General features: G+C 41.8%; 1 protein-coding gene across 1 annotated transcript; it reads left to right on the top strand.

Annotated features, from left to right (window-relative positions):
• Positions 1-1,431: 1,431 nt before the first annotated feature.
• On the top strand, positions 1,432-23,725 carry BDH2 (3-hydroxybutyrate dehydrogenase 2). The gene is made up of 10 exons (XM_004748141.3): positions 1,432-1,565; positions 4,488-4,579; positions 5,475-5,553; positions 7,682-7,778; positions 9,352-9,460; positions 15,395-15,455; positions 16,413-16,526; positions 19,801-19,859; positions 20,405-20,497; positions 22,605-23,725. The coding sequence occupies exons 2-10, from the start codon at positions 4,508-4,510 to the stop codon at positions 22,656-22,658; spliced, it is 738 nt and encodes a 245-aa protein (XP_004748198.1). The 5' UTR covers positions 1,432-1,565; positions 4,488-4,507; the 3' UTR covers positions 22,659-23,725.
• Positions 23,726-23,912: the final 187 nt, after the last annotated feature.

Here is a 23,912-nt window from a genome sequence, read left to right as displayed (position 1 = left end):
TTCTCCTCACATGCCTGAGCCAGGTGCTATGTTTACCTTCTTTACAGAAAAGGAAACTGGGCCTTGGAGAGTTAAATGATTTACTGAGCTAGTGAAGAATGGGGGACTTATCTTACTGCACAGCGTTTCTTCTGAACCACCATGCCTGTTATGAGTATACTTCGCTCCAAAGACAAAAAACTTGGGGAAAATGTAATCCAAAGAAGTTACTTTTTCTCACCTAAGAATTCCAATGGGGGACATGCCTGAGTGGTTCAGTGGATTAAGCTTCTGCCTTCAGCTCAGGTCATGGTCCCATATCCTGGGATCAAGGCCCACAGCAGGTTCCCTGCTCATCAGGGAGTCTGCTTCTCCTCCTCTGCACCCCCACCCACTGCTTGTTCTCTCTCTTACTCTCTCAAGTAAATAAATAAAATCTAAAAAAAAAAAAAAAAAAGAATCCCAGAGGAGTTAGTCTAAGGCTGTGGCACAGAGGCTGTCTTCAAGGAATCAGGTTCCTTTCCTTATCCTGCTCTGTCCTTAATAGGTGCCTCTGACCTCCTGCCAAGTCACACAATTGCTGCCATGTCCCAAGACAGATCCACATTCCAGGAAAAAAGAAGGGAAATCCTTTAAAAGGAGCTCTACCTTTCTATCCAAAAGGAAATCCTCCACAACTAACATTTCATTGGCCAGCTCTAGCAACAAAGAAGGCTAGGAATGTGAGAGTTTTTTTGTTTTCTGGTCTTTATAAAATAAAAGACAGGGGAAAGTGTGGTGGGTAGATGTTGAGTGAACCAACGAAAACAATACATGTACAAAATAACCTACGCAACCACTCTGCTCAATTACACACCTGCTATAGTATGACTTAATAAGCCTAGTACACATGACCTAGTTTTTTTCGATCTGTACTGTCCGTTCTTTTCGACTAAACTTGATTTGTTGCTCTTACCCAACATGTTCCCTTTCAGGCCTCCACGTTGTAAATCTCAGCGTTACCTGGACCCTGCCCCTCCATGTACTCACAGTGCCTGCACCCCACCAGCAAATATGAACAAGTGTTAGAAGACAAAGAGTGTGACAAAACAACCGTAACTATACCTTAAACAGAAGGGAATTTTTATTTCTCTCCCTCAAAACAATCTTGGTGAAGGGCCAGGAAGGAAGGCTCCACTATCTTAAATGACCTAGGGTCCTTCTATGTCACTGACCTGCTATCTTCCAAATGATGTTTCTGACTCATTAAGTTTTTAATATCCTAGAACAGCACAGAGTAGGCACGAACAAACAACAAAGACTTGGATTAAAGTGACGTAAATTATTCCCATTTCCTAAGTAAGCCCCTGAGGGGCGTTTCCATTTTTCACCTTCTCCTTGGAGTCAGCCGTTCTACCAGAGGTCCACTAGATGGCAGCACACACACACACGTATAGTAAACAAACAGGAGCCTCCTTTTCTTAAAACTGAAGGAAACTACAAATCCCGGCGTGCATGATGAGCCTGACTTGCTTCTGCACAAAGGTCTCATCAAGTCTGTGGCTGGCCCAGGGATCCGGAGGACGACATCCACTTGCTGCTCTAAAGTAAGATTTCCTAATATTTTTTAAGTTACACTTCAGACTGGGCGGGGGGGGGGGGCTTCGATTTGCTTTGCTCTGCAGGGTACCTATTTCAAGATTAATCTTAGCAGTTAGATCAAGATAAGGGTGTGTTTTTAACAAGTTTGAAACTCTGGTATAGCTAAGTTTTTCAATGTGGCTTTCACGTTGGATTTATTGAGAGTTGCCTCATTTTACCGTTTCAGGTCGCGTCTGCACTCACTTTCCCAAATTCATTTTAGTTTGATAGTATTGTCTCTTGTAACAGTAAGGATTTGTCCCCAAAATTTGGTTCCCGGGAGGCAAGGCCGGCGAGGGAGAGGTCTCAGAGCGAGCGAGGCGGCCGCTCCGTGCTGGAACAGTTGTTCAGCAAGCGCGTCTCCGGGCGCCCCAGATTTGTGGGGGAACCTCTGGTGCGCGCCTTCTGTTTCGGGCGCCTCCGGCCGGCGGTGACGGGGGTGCGAAACAATAGCTTCCTGAGACACCGTGCCCACCATGCCCTCGATCGGGGCGCGGGCGGGGCGGTGGGTATCGGAGTCTCTTCTTCTATCTCTCAGCTCTCAGCGTGTTTACAGTGCAAATGGGTCACTCGCGTAAGAATAAAGAAAAGCGAAAAAACAGCGGGACTCCCTGGCATCCTCCCGGGCTCTGTAAACGTCGGCCTCCCGGGCACCTCACGAGCGCAGACTCAATCCGAGGACTTCGGGGAAGCTGCAAGCAGGTCCCCGGAGCCGGTTGCTGGTGGGGCCCTCTGGGAAGCAAAACTCCAACCCCCGATTAAGCTCGCCCCGCGTTACGAGAGGAAAGGCTAGGGTGGGAGGAAACGAGAGACCCGGCCGTCGGATCCCGAGGCAGGACCACGCACCGCGCGGCTGGGAGCGAGGGCCGCTGGCTGGGCGGCGCAGGGGCGGGAGGGTCCCCGAGGTCTCTGTGTCGCGCAGAAGTGGTCCTGGAACTCGCGCCCTGGCCTCCGCGCGGCCGCGTGCGGACCTAGAGCGCGGGAGGGCGTGCCAAGGCCGCAGGATACAACGCGACCCGCGAGGTCTTCTCTTGCACCTGCAACCCGGAGGTCTAGGTTTGAATTCACAGCCCGGAGACAAGGGGAAGACCACTTAATCCTTCTGAAGGTAGTGCACGGGTGACCAGACTCAGTCTCCAACTGAAACACGGCTGTCGTCCAGCCCCCCTCTCCGTCTCCTTCCTCCCTGCGATTTTCACCCGCCCTTCAGGCCACAGCACACCCTCCCAAGGAAACCGTCCCACGGTGGTCTTTCTAAAATACGTGTCAGTTCGTGTCACTCTTTCCATCATTCCTTTAATCCCATTGCCTACAAGAGTAACTGGCGCCTCAGCATTCCGAGCTTAGATAAAGCATGGAGGCTTGGTTACAGCAGAAAGCCAAGGTTGGCTGGGGAGAACAGACATGGGTACAAAAAGAAAGGACTGGATCATGTGAGTTCTCTAGGCAAGACTAGCTACCTATCTGTTCTTTATCAGGTAGGTAATTGAGCAGGGTGATTGTGTAGGTTATCTTACATGGCCCATTTAAGGGGGCTCGCTCCCCCCCCCCCCAGCTTTTCTCTTTTTAGAGAATAGAAGACAAAACTCTCAAATTCCTAGCCTCTGCTGCTAGAGCTGGCCTGTGAAATGAGGGTTGGAATTTCTAAGGAGGGCTTCCTTCTTGAATAGAAAGTGAGGACCCCTCTGGAAGGCTTTTAGTTTCCACCTTTTTTTTTTTTCCCCTGGAATGGGGATGTGATGACTTGGGACAAAGCAGCCATTGTGTGACTTGTTGTGAGATAATAGGAACCCATCAAGGATAGTGGGGTGAGAAAATGTACTCAGTTCCTTGAAGAAACCCTCAGTTGATCATCATTTGACCTTAACTACCCCAACCTCATCATGAGGCATTCCTCTCATCCTGAAAAGCTACCGTCCAAGATCCAAATATCTTTCTTTTTTTCAGATTTTATTTATTTGGCAGACAGAGAGAGCAAGCACAAGAGGGCACAAACAGTGGGGGAGCTGCAGGCAGAGAAAGAGGGAGAAAAGCAGGCTCCCCTATCAGCAGGGAGCCCTACGAGGGGCTGGATCCCAGGGCCCTGGGAACATGACCTGAGCTGACAGCAGACACTTAACCGGTTGACTGAACCACCCAGGCATCCCAAGAACCAAATACCTTATGCATATCTTATTTCCCCAGGTCAGAATTCCTCAGTCCTCTGTTCTGAAAATTACTGCTGGTATCTATTAAAATTCAAGTAAATGCTTAAACTTTAAGAGAGGATCAGCAGCGTTGTGGGGTGAAATCTTACATAGCAAAGGAGTCAGGAGGCCTGAGTTTAGTTCTCACTCTGTCATTAACTGGGTCTGCGACCTTAGGAAGTCAAATCAGTTTTCTCATCTATAAAATAGGAATATTGGACATGATTTGATTTTCCAGCTCTTTTGTTCAATGACTCTCTGAGGCCAACCATGAAATCTTTCCAGTGACAAGGAAAAGCCAGAGACAACTGATAGTGCAAACCCCAAGAAAAGATACAGCAGAGAAATTGAGAAGCAGCCGCCACTAGCAAGGACATATATAACACCATAGCAGTTTGTATAGGGACGGTGGGACAATGGTGATGCTAGTGGGGGGAAGGACCCTGCCTCTGCTATGTCAGTATCAGATGCTGTCTTCTCTAAGTCCTCAAGAAACCAAATGGTGGATTAAAGTCCAATATCTGTTATCACTTCAATGGGTTATGCTAAATGTTTTCTATATACTAAGCTAGGTATCTAGAGTCAGCATTCATGGAGAATTCAGATGACAGGTCATTACGTTCTTAAAGAGTTCATCGAACTGTTGAATCTAGAAGTCACTGCACAGGACTATATACTAAGCCATTACACACATGTGTCTAGCTTAAACTGCAGGCTCCGTTATGGGTCGCCTTGATGGGAAGGTCATCGTCGTGACAGCCGCCGCTCAGGGGATTGGCCGGGCAGCCGCCTTAGTAAGTTATTATCTGTTGTTTGCTTACTAGCTTTTGAGGTATTGAATTATGTGGACAGATCCTGTAGCTATTTAATTTTGCTCTACTTTTTTTTTCTTTTTTTCAATTTTGTGTTTCTGTTGTCCTAAGTTACAAAAAGAAAAGTCGCTATCCCTCACCCTGGGCAGATGAAGGAATGAACACATCACATGTTTATTATGTGACATTACTGGTACCTTTTGACTCTGAGAGACTTCTTTCTGTGCTCAGTTTCTTTGCATTATGATATATTTGCTGCAGGGGCCCTACCAGAATGCATAGCTTTCTGAAATTATGGCAGTTCAAGTACAGGACTCTAGAATTACAAGACTACCAGGTTACCTTTACCTTCCAATTTATGTCAACTTCTTGCACATTATAACCCCCACCTGAGCTAATTAATGCACTTATGGTATAGTCGTATTAGATATAGTTTGACATTTATGAAAACAGTAGTATACTCTTAGGTGAAAAAGTATTGAAATAACCCGTTTTCTCTTATTACTTGGAATATAATAGGAAATGGAAAATAGTAAGAACTTGCTCAGAAATGAAGTACAGGCTATCACATCACAGAATAGTATTTTGAGAGGTGTCAGTAACAGAGTCCTAGTTTTTAAAAACACGATTTTATTTGATAATGCTTAAAGGGAAAAGCCAACTGACAAGCACAATGTATGTCATGTTGTTCTAATTAATGATAAAAACAGTAACAATGGGAAAGGTGAAGTGAGAATAGAGAGCTTGAAATTCCACCTATTTTATAAGGAAAACAATGAAAATAAGATGAAGAGGGAAAGGCTAACTGACTTTCTACTCACAAGAATGGAATCAAATCAAATAAACAAAGAATTTACTTGCACATTGTGTCTCCCAGGCTTTTGCAAGAGAAGGTGCCAAAGTCATCGCCACGGATATCAATGAGTCCAAACTTCAGGAACTTGAAGAGTGCCCCGGTAAGCAAGTTGACAGTGTGAACTTGGGATTCAGGTGCTGAAAGAAAATTCTTTAGCTACTTAGTTACACTGGCCTTCTCTTCAGAGCCTGATTCCCTGATATCCAATCCATACTGTGCGAACCCACAAAAATCTATATATTTAAATGTATAAGCAACATTTTAAGATGTATACCTAAAATATTTTTTTCGGAAACATGTTGAAAGATTCAGTACTCAGTGACAAAATAACACGAAAATTTAACAGTTGCTAACTTTTTTTAAGTAAACTCTAGCCCAACATGGAGCTTGAACTCATGATCTTGAAGTCAAGAGTTGCACGTTCTACCAACTGAGCCAGTCAAGTGCCCCTGTTAATGTTAGCTTTTTTAAAAATGATTTTATTTATTTATTTCTCAGAGTGAGGGCACAAGTAGGGGGAAAGGTAGAAGCAGGCTCCCTGCTGAGCAAGGAGCCCAATGCTGGACTCAATCTCAGAGCCCTGGGATCATGACCCGAGCCAAAGGCAGATGCTTTAGCAACTGAGCCACCCAGGCATCCCTTACTGTTAACATTTAATGATGACTTTCCATTTGAGTGCCTCTCTGTGAGGGAAGCACTGTCCAATAGAAACATGATGTCAATGTTGATGTCAATGATGACTGTCAATTTTTGTAGTGGCTACATTTAAAAAGTAAAAAGACACAAGGGACATTAATTTTAATAATATATTTCTCAGGGGCTCCTTAGTGGCTCAGTTGGTTGGGTATCTGCCTTCAGCTTGGATCATGATCCTGGAGTTCTCGGATTGAGTCCCGCATCTGGCACCCTGCACAGCAGGGAGCCTGCTTCTCCCTCTTCCACTCCCCCTGCTTGTGCTCTCTCTCTCTCCCCCTGTCAAATAAATAAATAAATAAATCTTAAAATAATAGTACTAACAATAGATTTACTTAATTCAATATATCTAAAATATTATAATTTTTACATACATAGTATAAAAAAGTTACCAATGGAATACTTTACATTTTTATACCAAATCTTTGAAATGTACGTGTACTTTACACTTCCAGTACATTTCAGTTCAGACTATCTGCACTTCAGATGCTCAGTAGCCACAAGTGGCTAGTGGCTACCATACTGGACATAGCTCAGCCGTAAAATCACGTGTCATGATGAGAAACTGTAAAAGATTAAGTTGTCTGGGTGCGTATTGCCCCTCACCGTACCACACTGAACCTAATCCCAGCATCAGAGGTCTTCTAGTGGCGTTACTCAGAAAGAAATCAGGACGTAGAACTCATTTGAAAGCTAACTGTTTCAGCAAAGTAGAACTGGTTACATGATCAGATACAACTTAGTCCACTGAATTAGTTAACTGAATTAGACCGTGTTGAGTTACCATTTCAACAAGTCTAAGGGAAGCTGCTGTCCTAGAAAAGCAAGAAGCAAAGAAAGTTCTTCTGAAACTCGGTTTTAGTTTTCCCTTTCTTCATTTATAATCCTTCTTTTCTATATTCAAAACGGAAGAATAAAATAAACCATATATTTTTTAAATCGTGAAAGTAACTGCTTCTTTCATTAAAGCATATTTGTTGGTTTAGGTTGGGGGGGTTGTTTGTTTTTTTGGTTTTATTTTAGTAGCTAGTACAACATGTCTTTCTCAGACCCCATGCCAGATCTCTCATGGTTAGTGTTTCCATCTCTTCTTCTGGCCTCATGTTTCTTCTTGCAATTCAGTCCAGAAATAAGTGATGGTACCCATGACCGGCAAAGTCATTTCTAGTAAATAGAAGAATTGACATAAAGGTAAAGGGCACAAACAGAAACAATCGCTTCTCCCACCACCCCTGTCCTTCCCCCGGAGACAGAATTCAGGATCACTGTAGCAGTGATTCAACCTCTGGGGAAAGGAAGGGCTGGAATGGACCCACTTCCAGATGTTACTGCTGGCTTACAGAGGCATCTGATACAGAGCTCTAGATGGGGAGGACTGTAAGATTCTGAGATTCCTAAGACCCTACTAATGGCCAACAATCCTGTGAAGCCTAACTGGACAAATATTATAGTCTTTACACTTCAAAACAGCAAAATCTTCAAAGCTAACATTTTTATGAGTAAAGGTAAATCGTGTCTTTTGTTTTATTTTTCAGGTATTCAAATTAGGACCCTTGATGTCACAAAGAAGAAACAAATTGACCAGTTTGCCAGTGAAATTGAGAGACTTGATGTTCTCTTTAATGTTGCTGGGTAATGCACACACTTTAATTTCACTGTCCTTACAGAAAGTTTTCTCTTTTACTTAATGACATTTGGTACTATGGTGAAATGAGTCATCATGAACCATAATATATTTCTTAGGAAATACAGCTAGAGTTTAGACAGAATTTTTATTCCAAGATTCAGCAAGTGGACCAAGCCAGAGAAGTGGACATGGGCTGAGTCCTAAGGGGAATTAAGGTCTGCTCAAGAGAACTGGTAGTAATCCAAACCTGTTGACATTCTTAAGGCTGGTAATGCCTCACACTGGTCGGGTTATGGCTGTTCCACTAAGACGTATAAGATAAAATGAAAAACTGTTTTTCAGTAGATGTCTTTAAAACAAGTATATTTACCACAAACCAAGTACTCAGCCTATTGAAATGCAGGTGTTCCCCGTTTTTTGGCACAACCTTCCAGCCAGTCCTCTACACTGCCCAAGCTCAGGGTTTCTTACTGGAACAATGAGCCCCACCCAGCAAAAGAAGTTTCCGTGTTGCACTTCTGCGTAGAGTGCAAAGAGAATGGCCTAATTGAACTTATTAGGGTGGTACCAACAGTTCTGAACCATGTGTGAATGAGAGGAGACTGGAACTGAAGCAGCCACACCGAGGACAGGCAGTGCTACTATTTCACTACTCAGACGTAGCCTAGTAGAGGTAAGCCCAACAGACGTTTACACAGGAACTAAGTGACATTCCACTTTTCTTATGTTGTGTTGTATTTGTACTGCCGCATTGACAGAAAAATTCCAGAGCCTTCTAATATATTTTTGTTCTTCTTGCTAATCATGTTTCAGTGAAAAAAAAAAAAGTCCATTTGTAGTTTGTCATATGTTACAATGTGTGGAAATTAAGTCAAAAAAAATTTATGATAATCTATTTTATAAACTGCTCATTCTTTATATGAGAATATACTGAGAGCCATCACAAAAAGAAAACCAGGAAAATTAGGTTTTGAACATCTATATATTAAATTTTCAGCAAGGTAAGAGGTATAGAAATAGAGCGTGTGGTTCTTGCTGTCATATGAAAGATGAGCAGGTTATTTACGAGTGTGTCTTGAAAAGGAGTAAAGGCTGCTTGGAGAGTTTGGGCTTTTTCTGCTTTGTTTACTTAATATGTTAGAACTGTATGATAGCAATATTACTTTGCAGCCCTGAGATTTGGAGACACTGGTTTTCCTTGCAATTTGATTTCCCTTTGAAAACACTAAATCTGTGTCACCAGAGGGCACTGTTGCTCTTGACATAGGAGTCAGGGCTGGCATTCTAGTCTCACGTTTGTTTATCATTATTTCCTGTGCAGTTGCCGTCCAGCTTATGTTTGGTGGCCCCAAACCTCTGCCTTTCTTTTTTAAAAGAAAGATGTTTTCCAATAAATTTATTTAGATTAAGTTGAATACTCATTAACCTAATGTACTAAGTCATATTCCAAATTGTTAAAATCTTCAAAAGGTAAGGTCAATGGCCTGAGTCAATATATGACAGTAAAATATGGTAAGGAAATGGAATACAGATCTTCTTAAATGATCACTTTTCCCCATTGATCAATCTTTCTTCCAGTTTTGTCCATCACGGAACCATACTGGACTGCGAGGAGAAAGACTGGGACTTCTCGATGAATCTCAATGTCCGCAGCATGTACTTGATGATCAAGGCATTTCTTCCTAAAGTAAGGACCACCACCACTAGGATAAGCACCACTGGATAAGTAGGCCTCCACACCGGGCACCCAGAAAGGGTCCTCGCATATGCCGAGCAGTGGCAGTAGCTACCATAATGACTAACCTGTACTGAACACTTATATCAAGCATTTAATATGAATTAACTCATTTAACCTTCCAGTTAAGAAATGGTCAAGAAATATTAAGCACTTTCTATTTGCAGGTCTCCATTCTAGGTGCAGAAGATCCATCAGAAAACTAAACAAAGTCCCTTCTCTAAGAGAGATCCTATTTTTGAGGAGTGAGACAGGATAATGGATATGAGACATATAGCTTGGAGAGTGATTAGAAGTAATATGAAGAAGAAGCTAGGATCTCAGGAAAGTCCAGGAGGGCCTCTCTGAGAAGCTGGAATTTTCATAGAGTTCCAACTGAAATGAGGGTGCTAGCCATTCAGGCATGTGAGGAAGAGGGCCCCAGGGAGAGGGACAGCAAAGAGGCATGCAGGACCAGAAGAATGTGATGAGCTAAGTGCTACTTTATCACATCCACAGTACAAAGGATAAAACTGGGCAGTGAGATAACTTGCCCAAGGTCACATTAACTAGCAAGTGGTTAGAGCAGGATCTGAACCCTGGAAGTTGGGCCCCTTTTCAGATTTCAGTGTCCAGGCACATGCTCTCAAGGTGGACGTACCACCATTGCTTTTCTGTTCTCTGAATATTCTCCTTGTTTTTAGGTGAGCCACAGAGGCACCAGAGAGGTGAGAGACAGTATATGCTAAAGAGAGAGCATTCCTCCTGGGTCTGCTGCCCTAGAATTCCACAGCCTTCACACAACTCATCAATGTTTTTCATTTTATTTTAGAAACAAGTGTTAAATGCCTTTTGATATAAAGCACACACTAGGTGTTCTGGGGGGAGGGGAGAGTAAATAGGAAAAACAATGAGTTCAAATGACCTTACAAGCCAGTAGTAAGCCAACTGCACAAGCTCAGACGATGAAGGGACAGACTCAGTACAGAACCAGTTCAGTCCAAGGTTGCCAACAGAACCCTAGTGAAATGCAGAGGAGCTATTCTTGTCTTTCAGCCCAGCTGGATTAGATGACAGACATGCTGAATGCTGCCAGCCCAGCACAGAGAAGAGCTTTTTTAATGGCAAGGCAGGGCTGATGCTTTGCTCTGAACATTCAACCTAATGTTAAGAAGGATCCAGATGAACATTAAAAGGGAAGTTAGGAAAAATTGACTTAGAAACAAAGAAATTTGTTTTAATCTGCTTGTTTAGCACCTAAAAAGGATCTCTCAGTGGGTCCATAGGATGTTGACCAGCAATTTTTTTTTAATATAAATCTCATTTTTTCTACTTACTTGGAGTTCATGAGAATATGCTATTTGGAACATGGATTATTTTTTGAAGACTGATTCTAAGATATGGGAAAGAAGCAGAGGCTATAGTAAAAGGAGAAAGCTTAGGTCACAGTCACACCAACATAACCAGCCTCCTTCATGTCTGGAATGCTTTACAAATATGAGTGAAGGCAGCAAGGGTGAGGTATGGTCCCATGAAGCTAAAATGTATACTTGTCAGTAAGTGTTAACTTTTGAAATAGCAAACACTAACTTGCAAATTCGTGAGTTTACCTATGATTGAAAGCATCTTAACAGTAATCTATATAAGCAGTAACACCCATTTATTTAAAAAAGTCCCAAGAGATATTAATGACTAGGATAGGCAGGATAAAAGTGACAGTAACCAACCTGACCCCAGATTCCGGACTCTGGCATCACAGCCTGAACTCTGCCCCTCCTTCACTGTGTGCCTTGGGAAATGGCACTTGTTCTCTATTTAAAATGAGAGTGAGGGCGCCTGGGTGGCTCAGTTGGTTGGACGACTGCCTTCAGCTCTGGTCATGATCCTGGAGTCCCGGGATCGAGTCCCACATCGGGCTCCCAGCTCCATGGGGAGTCTGCTTCTCCCTCTGACCTTCTCCTCGCTCATGCTCTCTCTCACTGTCTCTCTCTCAAATAAATAAATACAGTCTTTAAAAAAAATTTTTTTTTTAATTAAAAAAATAAAATAAAATGAGAGTGAGAAATTACATGATCCCTTCCAGCCTTCCAGCTCCAATGTCTGGGATCCTCTGGGTTCAATTACTATGATGCACATTTCCAGGTTAGAACTTTCAGGTGGTGGGGGGGTGGCGCCTGGGTGGCTCAGTGGGTTAAGCCTTTGCCTTCAGCTCAGTCACGATCTCAGGGTCCTGGGATCGAACCCCACATCGGGCTCTCTGCTCATCAGGGAGCCTGCTTCCCCCTCTCTCTGCCTGCCTCTCTGCCTACTTGTGATCTCTCTCTCTCTCTCTCTCTGTCAAATAAATAAATAAAATCTTTAACCAAAAAAAAAAAAAAGACTTTACAGGGGAAGCCAGTATTTAGAGTCCAGGCAGATCTGAAAAGTCAGGTGGTCAGAACAAAGAAACACTTTTGGAAATTTTTGTTCATGGGTAGACGTACTGAAAATCATTCCAGAACTGGAATATGAGTCAAGAGGCAAAGAACAATTTTAAAATACTCTAAGAAGAGGTCAGTGCAAAATCCAAAGTCAGGGAAATCTTGGCTATGTGAAGGTTTCTCTCCTTTGTTGTATCTTAGAAGACTCTTAGCACATAGAAGTGCTTTGTCAAGTATTTGTTGAATCAATCAATCAATCAATCTAGGTTGTCAGTCCAGGAAAAGGTCAGACATGGACTCACCAAAGACCCAAGAAACCAAGGTCTGCTAGGTTTAGGAGCTGAGGTCAGTGGGGACAAAAAGCTGGGTCAGGGTAGGACTAGTTGATCTAGTTGATGTACAGTTCGAGGGAATTTTCAGAGCTCTTCCCAGCCTCTGCCTGAGTTTCTGGGAGGTGAATCCTACAGAGGATTCCCACATAGGAGGCATTTCACTTTATACAAGTCGTATTTGCCAGAGAGGGCTGTCGAGTGGGGAGCAAGGAAGAGCACCACATTCTACCAGTAGACACTGAGCCAGCGTTGAGAAGACTGCATGGAAGGAGGAGAGGATGGGGCTCGAGAACCAGCAGACAGACCTGGTTGAATGGATGGCACAAGTGTTAGGGCAGCACTAACATCTCCTAGGTGACTCTATTCTAAAGTTTTGCCTGAGGAACTGCTGCATTTCAGAAGATGAGAGGCTGAACTTATTTAATAGTTCATCTTTATACATCCAGTTGGAGTCTATGTGTCCTATAGGCATTAAAAATGGGTTACATATGACAACGATAGCTCAGTAAAATGAAAAAAAAATTAAAAAATGTAAAAATGGGTTATTTGCAAAGTTGGATACTAAAGAATAATAAGGCTTTGTTTTCAAGCCTGCACTTATTCTCCTGGTCTTTTTTATGAGGACCCCATTTCATTATGATCCTCTTTATCACATAACTAAGCAAGTTGGGTTCAATATTTTCATGGCTACTGCTGTCTCTGACTTGGATGGGTCGCCTCAGCCCCCCCTTGCACCCTTTAATCCAACACAATGCCTTAGCTTGTTTTAGACTCTCTGCTCCAGAGTGCAAATGGTAACTAAGTATCAAAACAGAAGGGAGGGGAATACTATGGGGAGACCTCTGGTCCCCGGAGGAGGCTCATCCTGGACCACTCAGTTACTCACCTCCATTCCTGCACCTCTGTCTGAAAGCTGCTAGAGCAACTCACCCCAGCAAAAGCAACTTCTCTCTCTACACTGACGGCTGAGACACTTTCTTTTTAGAAACTGTTTCCTTGACTCTGATGGCCCATCGTGTCCCGATTTTCCTTCCTCTGTTCTCTGGAGTGGTCTTCCATTCCCTCTGACCAGCTGTTTTTCCCCTTTACCACTCTCAGTGTCCACCATCCCTTCTTGTTCTTTATGGTCATCCTCCGAGCCTCTGATTTCAATGAGAAGGTAACGCCCATTGGGCAGGGATTCTCTCCAGCTCTTGCTTCTTCCCCCAAAGCATTCATGGGTCCACATGCCCCCAGACATCCCTACATGCCCTGGAAAACACACATACATGTTATACTTAAGTATAAATTCATCTGAAAACATTGTTAATTCATAGCAATTTTTTTTCATTCATTATATTATTCCTTTAGGTCTGGGGCAGAGTCCAGCAACCTGCACTTTACACTAGCATCCCAGAGTGCCTGCATGGCATAGTCGGTCAAGTGTCTGATTTCAGCTCAGGGCATGATCTCAATGTTACGAGATCCAGTCTCTTGTAGGACTCTGCACTCAGCAGAGTCTGCCTAAGATTCTCTCCCTCCTTCTACGCTTCCCCTACCCATGAGCTCTCTAAATTAATTAATTTTAAAAAGAAGCTTCCACCCCAAGAGATTCTGATTCATCACAGTGTAAGGACCACCTACTGTATACCACATCTAGGAGGACGAAACAGCCGCAGACCCTCCCCTTCAGACCTTTATTTTCACTGGTGGCCTCAGTGGGATTGTTTCCCAAAGACGGAGCACCCAACAGGGTTAGGGGTGAGTTTATATGGTTACCAGTGATGGGAGATGGTAACAGGACGTTTTTCACGGTTTCTCAGGGCCAATTGGCCCCCTTTATGTGGAAGTATAATCTATATGGAAGCATCTCAGGAGAGTGCTAAATCATCCCAGGGGACTTGTTTTCTTTTCTTAACCAAGCAGGGCAGCCATTTGGTCTTTTTCTGTCTCAGCAGGAGCAATGGAGAGCAGTGGACAGTAAGGGGCTGAGGTCCAGGGGTCTCTATCCGCCTCATATCCTCCCTCTTGATGATTGGCAGAGGTATCCTAGAGATCATCATTATCTAGATTTAAGGGACCGTATCCTTGGAAGGCAAGGATACGGGCAGTCCTGTGTTGAGAGATGGTAATTTCTGATGAAACAGAGGAGGCTGTTGAGGAGACAATTCTGGGGGAGGTGTTCTTAGGAAACACTCCTTCAGTGAGGGAGGCAGGCCTCACTGTGTGTAACCCTTCACCATATCCTGCACTTACTACCTCAGCTCTCTCCACCTCTGTTGCCCACAGACATTTCTGCATCTCTGTCAGCTTCCAGTGGGTCTCCTTGACGTAGTGCCACAGTAGTCTTAGTGTTCCCCAAATGCAAACATGCCTCTGTTCTGCATTAAACCCCTCATTGTCACCACCACACTGCCTTCAAGGGAAGGCCCAAATTCCTAAATGTAGTCCCCAACGGCCTCAGCAGCCTCATTCCTCCCAGGCTCGGCATTCCAACCAGACCCATCCCTTCGTCCCAGCTCCATGATACAGCCTTTCTACATGTGGTTCTTCCTCCTTAAAACACATTTCTCTTTTATTTTTCTGATTAATGCCCTGGTTTTCAAAACTCAGGCCACCTCTTTCCTCTTTTGGATCCCTCCTCTGAGTGTCCCGCAACCTGGATTGGTTCCGCCCCCCTAATCCCCCTCTGTGGAGGTCTCTGCTGTCTGTTGCTTGATGGTGGTTGTGTCAACCCCTCCAGTCTGCAGGCAGCTGTCTACAGGCAGGGAGTGTGTGGTTTATTTTCCAAACTCCTGGAACTAGCACATATCTGATCATAGTAGGTCTTCAACAAACATGTGTCAAGGTAAGAGTTTTCCAACAACAAGAATACAAAGTAATGATTAATGTTCATTAACTTTCCATTTAGCTCAGAGCTCCTTGGTCTTGCCGACGCTCTTGTGCCAAAGGAAGGCGGTAATCCCCCTGGGAAATGTTCCTGCCAGTGAGTGCGTGAGCATGCCACCCTCTCCCAGTAATGACTGGGTGGCACTGTTAAGACTGCTTAAGAGCACTTCATGTTAATAGCTAATAAGATGCTTCTGCAAACCATAAGTAAATGCAAATCTTTTAAAGAGGTCATATTTTTATCTTGCAGAGTAGCATTTTTTTTTTAATTTGTTTTGTTTTGGCAGATGCTTGCACAGAAATCTGGCAACATTATCAACATGTCGTCTGTGGCTTCTAGCATCAAAGGTAGGTCTGTCTTCCTCTGGGAATCACGATGCACAGACTCCCATAACTTCACGATCTGTGGATTTTCACAAATAGCATTGATTATAAAGCCCACACATAATTTCAAAACCACTTTTTTAAAAATTGGTATTATGTTCCTTACTGTCAATCCTTTTTGCTTTCATTGTAAGCCAATCGTAAAAAATGAATTTGTTTTATTTGCTCTTCTTTGTATTCCTTCTAATGGATATGGAAAGGAAAATCAAGCTGGAAGAAAGAAATATTTGTCCATTTAATTAACCAAAAAAATGTATTGAACACTATGTGCACCTCATGGTCCAAAAGGGGGAGAGTCAGGCAAATGCATGTCTTCTGTAGTGTGATAGTATTACCACACGGGTTTGTGCAAAGTGCTGGCACGATACGGGGGAGTCCTTTACAAAGTCAGCTGATCTGGGCCCTAAACAAGTCAAGTCCATGAGCCAGAACTATGGTGCCAAGTGGAAATGACGTCACAGTCTGGCAGATGATTTGCGAGTTTCAAATGAAAGCACTACTGCTGAGGTAGCGTCCCTTCTCTGCACAAGAATGCACGGGAAGCCCGCCCAAGACAGGAAGGCAAAGAAAGGGTGGGCCTCTAGATTTTTTGGACCGGTTTGTTCTGTTGTTCTTTCCCCGGATTCTCTTTTGGAATCTGCCCAAGAGTACTGCCCACCAATGATGAAAACCTAAGACCACTGCTGTCCCCTACGTGTGGGTTCTCAACACTTCAGTCTCGACTGAGTTGTGCCAAGAATGATACTATTTTCCCAGAAATTCCAGAAACCAGCCCTCTTCAGGGAGAAAAATCTGATACCAAATTTTTAAATGGGAATGGGAAGAAGCATGACAGGGGCTACTAGGGACAGTTATTTATGTTCCCTTTCTCAAGGGGACGGTTGTTTTGTTCTTTCATTGTTGCCTTCCTTTCACCCTCAGGAGTTGTGAACAGATGTGTGTACAGCACAAGCAAGGCAGCTGTGATTGGCCTCACAAAGTCCTTGGCTGCAGACTTCATCCAGCAGGGGATCAGGTGCAACTGCGTGTGTCCAGGTGAGGTGGGCACCACAGGACGGCACACCTGTCCTTCCTGACACCCTGGCTGCCACTGTGAAACCTATCCATGGAAGCTTGTATACCATGTTATATTGTATCCTGTCACTGAGGAAAAGCTCAAATGGAAAAGGGTTTAGGCTTATTAAGGTAACAGTCCAACAGGACTGCCTGGGTGGCTCAGTCAGTTAAGCATCTGCCTTCGGCTCTAGTCATGATCCCAGAGTTCTGGAATTGAGCCACAGGACAGGCTCCCTGCTCAATGGAGAGTCTGCTTCTCCCTCTCCCTTTGCCCCTCCCCGCTCTGGTGCTCTCTTTCTCTCTCTCTCAAATGAAATAACATCTTTTAAAAAAATAGATAAGAGTCCAACAGTGGGTTGGGAATGAGATACTTAGTCGGAGTGTACCATAGATGCAAGGGGTTTAAGTGGTATTCATGTGTGTAGAACAATTCCAAATCTCATGGCCAAGACACGTAACTGGCCAGAGCTTGGTGTTCTGCAAGCAGACTAGAGATGACCTTGTCAAGGGGAAGCCAAAAAGTAGACCATGCTCGCAGGACCACAGGAAGAAAGTAAGAGCATCCTCCCAGGACACAGGGAGCTACTGAGTCTTGTCAATCACCTGGGGCGAGCCATAAATAAAAAGGAGGGATTAACACCTTCCTTGATGCTATCAAAAGAGGATCAGCACACTGTGGCCTGCAGGAGGAATCTGGCCCACCTCCTGTGGAGTAAAGACAGTCATAGTCTGAGACGTCCCATTGAGTTTGCATACATATTGTCTATGACCATGTTCCTGCTTCAAAGGACCAAATAAATGGTTCTCAAAGCAAAATTATTCCCTATCTGGCTTTTTATCAAAATGTAGGCTGACCTCCCATTGAAAAGAAAGAAGAAAAGCAGAACTTACTAGACAAGATGTTCAATCTCTCCAAACTTACTTCATAGGAATAACTTACTTTCGTAATAACTGTGTGTTGTCTAGGAAGTAGATAGGCCCTTCCACTGGTTCCACTGACATAAATGAATACAGGGAGCCTAAGAAGAATTACTAACTTCTCTGAAAAGGAATTAAATATCACATCTCCAGGATCAAAGCGACCCTCGGGTTTACAGCTGGTATTGGGGAGTTCAGGATTTCGCGCTTATTTGTGGAACTTTTTGAAACCTAAAATGCATGCCAGAATTGGGGGAAAGAGCGGATGTGGAAAATTTTTGTCATTTGGAAAGTTCATACCAGCTTTTTACATATTCCACCATGCTCTCCCCTCAAGTGAAAAACCACTGATTTATCAGTTTGAAAGAGGAATACAAAACACCCTTCAAGCTACAGAATTTCCAGTTAAAGTGCTCTGTTTGATTTTTCTTGGACTAGAAAAGTAAACCTAGGTAACACCAAGAAAAAGGAGGATATAGTCAAGCCGGTTTCACTGGGTTTTAACATACCACTGGTGACACTTGGCTCTAGCTATTTTGGGTGCCATTTACCCAGTGGAATAAATGGCAAAATGACTTGGAAAATGTGGTTGTTTGAGCAGCTGGACTTTTCAGAAGACTGGAAAATATATTATCAAACTGTCTGGAACAAGGAACTAGCTGTGACTCAAGAGCCAGTCACAGAAGAAAACCTGACAAGGGATGAATGTGTCTGGGGTGGCGCCAATAGCGGTAGAGTCACAACTCTTCCACCAGGCTCGTGTAGACTGGCGCACGCCATGTCAGTCTGTGCCGTGACACAGGAGACTCAGCACAATGGAATTAAGTAGAAAGCTGGCTCTGTGGTTCCATTTAATAGCCATTAAGAGCAGCCGTATGAAAGATGATGCTCACTTGTCTGAGCAGGGGGGAAGGTACCAAAGTTGCATTTTAAAACTGGATTTTGAGGATAATGAGGATATTGTTTAGTGAAGGCTTCGGGTGTCTTAAGCATACTGTTGGTAGGATCTTGGACTGTTAGGAGGCTATGGATGAGAGAAGTGAGGAAAATATTATTGGATGTGGAATCTTTTTTATGTGGCTCTAGAACATTTATCAGCACTATTGCCTGCAGTGATATGGAAGATAGAAAATGTTCCTTTTTTTTTTTTTTAAGATTTTATTTATTTATTTGACAGACAGAGATCACAAGTAGGCAGAGGCAGGCAGAGAGAGAGGAGGAAGCAGGCTCCCCGCAGAGCAGAGAGCCCGATATGGGGCTCGATCCCAGGACCCTGGGATCATGATCCGAGCCGAAGGCAGAGGCTTTAACCCACTGAGCCACCCAGGCGCCCCTAGAAAATGTTCCTAATGAACCAGGTGACCCACTAAAGGCAGTTTTCCACCCTGAGGTCGAAAGGGCTGCCCACTGCTGGCAGAATGTGAGAGGAGACAGGTAACCTAAAGAAAGGGTGTTAAACACAAAGGAGCTAGATAGAACTTCCTGAATGAAGATTCCCACCTTCTCCAGGGAAATGACAAATGATGCTAAAATTGAGAAACAGTTTCCTGGTAAAACCCAATGGCACTCTCAGGACCAGAGGGTATGACTCTAAAATAACTTGTTATGACCTTACATGTATCATGTGGTCAGCCCACCACAAAAAAGGCCTTCTGAAGACAATTTGTAGATTACATAAATTAAGAAAAAAATTTGGGCAACTTGCTCTGTGGGAGCCTGAACTGAGTGGGATTTCTTAAATTTTAGCGTCATTCTTACTTTTTTTTTAAATGAAATGATTTCAAATTATATTTTTTATGAGAAACATGAAACTATGTTTAAATATAGGAATTTGAAACCGGTGAAAATAGGCAAGATAATCAGGAAAATGTAGACCATCTTAATTACTGAGGACCACAACAGACATGGCACTGTCCCCAGGATTCCCCAGAGTGAACCTGACAGCAAAGAATGGTTTTGAGATCATGAAGTCATCCTGTTCTCTTGTACTGTGAAGCACTTATATGGATGTGTGGACATCTCAGGGTTGTTCTGAGAAGTAACTGAGATAATACATGTAAAAGTGACTAAAATCCTTAAAGTGTCAGGTCAATGTGCTGTGACTAAAATATGTCTTGGGAATGCTGGGCATTTCTTCCAGAATCCTTGCCTCATGTCACAAGGAATTATGATCTGTATTTTTAAATATCATAGAAAATGGAGGTGAAACTATCATTCATATTCATGGAAAAGGGTTTCACCGATTGTTGTATCATATGTAAAGGAAGTTTAAAGTTTGTCAATGTCTTTTTCAGTTTGAGTAATTAACCAAGCTGAATGTCCCTCTTTGATTTAGGAACGGTTGATACCCCATCTCTGCAAGAAAGAATACAAGCCAGACCAAATCCCAAAGAGGTATATCTATTTTAAATGTGTTTATATCATCTGGTTGAAAAATGTCCTCTTCCTTACCTAGAGTAGACAAATTCTAGAGACAGAAGAGTGGCTGCCAGGAGGTGGTGGAGGAGAGAAGGGGGAGCTATTGATTAATCGGTATAGAGTTTCCATTTTGCAAGATGAAAATAGTTCTAGAGATCTGTTGCATGATAATGTGAATGTACTTAACACTACTGAACTCTACACTTAAAAATGGTTAAGATGATAAGTAACATACTATGTGTATTTTACCACAGTTTCAAAAATTTTTTTAAAAAAGCCCACTTCTTTAACTGATCTGATATAGTGTCTGTAGGTTTAAGCATAACACATAGTTTGAGTACCTTGGAAGTCACTTAGTCCTACTTGGTCCATAATGAATGAAATTAATGATATTCTCATTATAATACATGATTACTCAAGGTAGCACACCACTGGTACCTCTGTAGACTCTTCTTGCCTTTGACCTCCAGAGTTCTCACTACACCTCATGTCACCGATACCTGGTATGTTTCTGGTCTTAGGCACGGAACGATTTCCTGAAGAGACAGAAGACTGGAAGATTTGCAACCGCAGAAGAAATAGCTCTACTGTGTGTGTATTTGGCTTCTGATGAAGTAAGCACTCTTCTTCCCAGGGAGTTCATTATCCTCACTTGGCCATGATTGGCTTATCAAAATAAGGTCACATTAGAGAGTTGCAGCATACATACACTAAGAGGTTGCGCTTACAAGCTAGTGATCAGTTGTGATTTAATTTGCTCAAAGAAAGACCGTGTGATCAGAGCCACCAATTCTTCCTCATTCAACTCTACATGTCACTAAATCTTGTAGCAAATGATGGGGAGGATAGAAAAAATTAAATTGCTCAATTTTATGAGAAACAATTGCTTTCAATTAAATTGCTCAATTTTATGAGAAACAATTGCTTTCAAATATTGTAATTGGGGAAAGCCTGATTAAACGTAAGTCAAGCAATGAACCTCCAAAATTATGAGAGCTTTAGGGGAAATGGGGAGAGAGTTCAACAGATGTAATTGTCTCTAGAAGACCCAGGATTGGCATCTGGTATTTTTAGTTTAGGAGACTCCTACTGGCTCTTTTTTCCTATGAATTCTTGTTTGTCATCACATATGGGAATTCCTATTTCTAGCTCTTTCCACTTTGCATTTATCTCGTAACCAGTTTCTCCCTTAATAGCTATTGTATATATTCTTAAATGGCACAGAACTACGAAAGCAGAAACTATATTTATAAGGCATAGAGCACAAGAGAATCCCCCTCTGTTTTATGTGTTTGCGTATGACATGACCAGGGAACCGCCGTGTATGAGGAGAGAGGAAGAAAGGGACCCAGGCGGGCATAAGGAGGTGTGTTACTGATGCATTAGCTCTTCTTTACGTAACTTGGTACACACCAGGCGTTTGGTGAATGTGACAAATACAGTGGCTGAAATGTGTTAATGGCAGAAGCTACCACTTCTCAGATTTGTTAACTACAGTTTTTCGTAGCTGCGGGAATTGCTAAACAAATTACTAATGGAACAAGTTCATGGGCCTTTGTGGTCTCTTTGACTCTGTATCTACAGAAAGGCTCGTTTGATTTGGGGTGCTGCTGAGGACCTAAATTGCCCTTGTTTAGTCAGATCTTAGGTTACCAAATACTTGGAAATGTTCTGGCTTGAAATGTGCAATAAAAAGATCTTTGGACTTTTAGAGGAACCCAGAGGATTCCTTTAAAAGTATGTATCAGAAAGCTTACTTTTTAAAAAAAAGTATCTATGTATCAGAAAGCTTACTTTTTAAAAAAACACTTTGAGGATTTGGGGTCATTTCTTGGTAAAGTGCCTGATAACCCCTTAATTTATCTATAATATTTTATCAGTTTTCATAGGTTTAAAAATTTCTGTTCTCATACTATGAAGTCTTTCCTTCCTGTCTCTTCCATTATCTCAGACTTTAGATAAATTTAAAAGTAAGAAAAGAAATTTAACATCCATGCTTAACTTAAAAGATTTTGAAACCCCTACCACAATGATCATTTCAGCTTTATTTCTTGGGAAAATGAAAAATTTTATGGAAAAAAAGCAATTTTTTAAATTCCCTTAGTTTTGTACAGATTTAAATATCTGAAACTAGTGTAGAATATTTTTTCATATTTTAATAGCTATAATAATATTATTCATATAAATTTAAAAACACATTTAGTGTGCTTCAGGAGATACCTATCTATTTTGGAAATACCTTTCTATTTTGATCAACTAAATATACAGTATTTTATATAAAAAATTCTGTTTGGTAATTGACACGATCACTTTATGACTGATGATGTTCAAAAATTTATTAATGTCATAAAACTCAGCTACTTTAGAATAGTTCTGAATTTTAAAATGAAAATGTGCTATTTTAGCCTATACTTTATCCTAATTTAGGGAGTGGCTGCATATCTATAAACTTAATTTTCTGATTCTGAGACCAAATACCTGCTTAGAATGTGACATGTGCTAAAAACACTAGCCAGAGGCCAGTTAACTCCAGATCTCAAGAACATGCAGCTGTTTCAAATCATCCAAAACTTAATTGACATTTTCCTAAATTTTTGTTAGGTGAGTATGCCTATTACTATGAATACATTGTTTAGCTATCTCAGTCATGGGGAAATTGGAAAAAACACAATGTGTGTTAAACCTCGTAATTATTCTTTCTCCTTGTGTTTATCACTGCAGTCTGCCTATGTAACAGGTAATCCTGTCATCATTGATGGAGGCTGGAGCTTGTGATTTTGATCTCCTTGCTGGGAAGGAAGGCGGGCCCTTCCTGTCCACAGTGAACCTGGTTATGAAGAAAATTCACCCATCATGTCTTTCCTATTAATGGCATATTAATGAAAACAACCCCTTTTTAATGATGTCATTGTTCACGGGAGTCACATTCTTTAAATATATTAATCTTTTTCTAACCTCTTCTGAAATCATTGTAGAGAGATGACATAAAGGATAATGAACTCATTGTAAATGAATAGTTTTAAAATAAACAACAATTTGCAAGCATATAAAATGAAAATGTGAATATGAAAAATGGAAGGTTTTTAAGAAAAAGGTATTAATTTGTATTTTACTTCTATCTCAAATTATTCAACTATTTTGTACAATTCTGCATTGGTCTGTACATGGATACTAATTTTAAAATTTTCACCATTATAAATGAATACAAAGTAGGAAGGAATTCAGTCAGCTTCAGTAACTTACATTAAAAGGAGTTTAGATTCAGAACTATACTATTGATCTGTTATATAAAAGAAAATAATCATCAAGTGTTTATGCTTAATGGATGTTATCACTCAAAATTTAGTACTGTTTTCTTAGCTTAAGTAAAAAAATCTTTCTTAAAATAAGCAATGATAATTAGTATGAGCCTAAGAAACTTATGATGAACTAGCAATATTATCAACTTGAGTGATATTTTTTAGGTTAAGTGTAGATTTTTTTTCACCAAATTCCTAGTTAATAGTAAAAGGACATGAAATTTAGAAACAGTCTCTGGATAAATAAATGTAAGTGATTCATATAACAGGAAACAAAATTAAAGAAAATAAAATTTTCAAGGGATAGGTGAAATAGATAGAGAATTAAGGAAAACAAACTTTCAGTTTTAAATAAGTCACAGAGATGAAAAGTACAAAATAGGGAATATAGTTGATAGTATTGTAATAACATTGTATGGTGACTATACTTGCCATGGTAAGCATTGAATAATGTATAGAACTATTGACACAGTAGTTGTACACCTGAACTTAATACAGCATCGTACATTAATTATAATTCAATTAAAATATGGTTACAAAGTTTTTGGGTTTGTTTGTTTTTTTTTTTTTCCAAGAAAAAGCTTAAGCGGGGCACCTGGATGGCTGTTAGGAGTCTGCCTTCAGCTTTAGTCATGATCCCGGGGTCCAGGGATGGAGCCCTAAATTGGGCTCCCTGCTCAGTAGGAAGCCTGCTTCTCCTTCTCCCTATGCTGCTCCCTTTGCTTATCCT

This window comes from Mustela putorius, unplaced genomic scaffold, assembly GCF_011764305.1.
Source record: "Mustela putorius furo isolate JIRA1106 unplaced genomic scaffold, ASM1176430v1.1 tig00003871_pilon_pilon_pilon, whole genome shotgun sequence".
In the NCBI taxonomy this organism is placed as follows: domain Eukaryota; kingdom Metazoa; phylum Chordata; class Mammalia; order Carnivora; family Mustelidae; genus Mustela; species Mustela putorius.
This window is presented reverse-complemented; position numbering and strand designations above follow the sequence as displayed.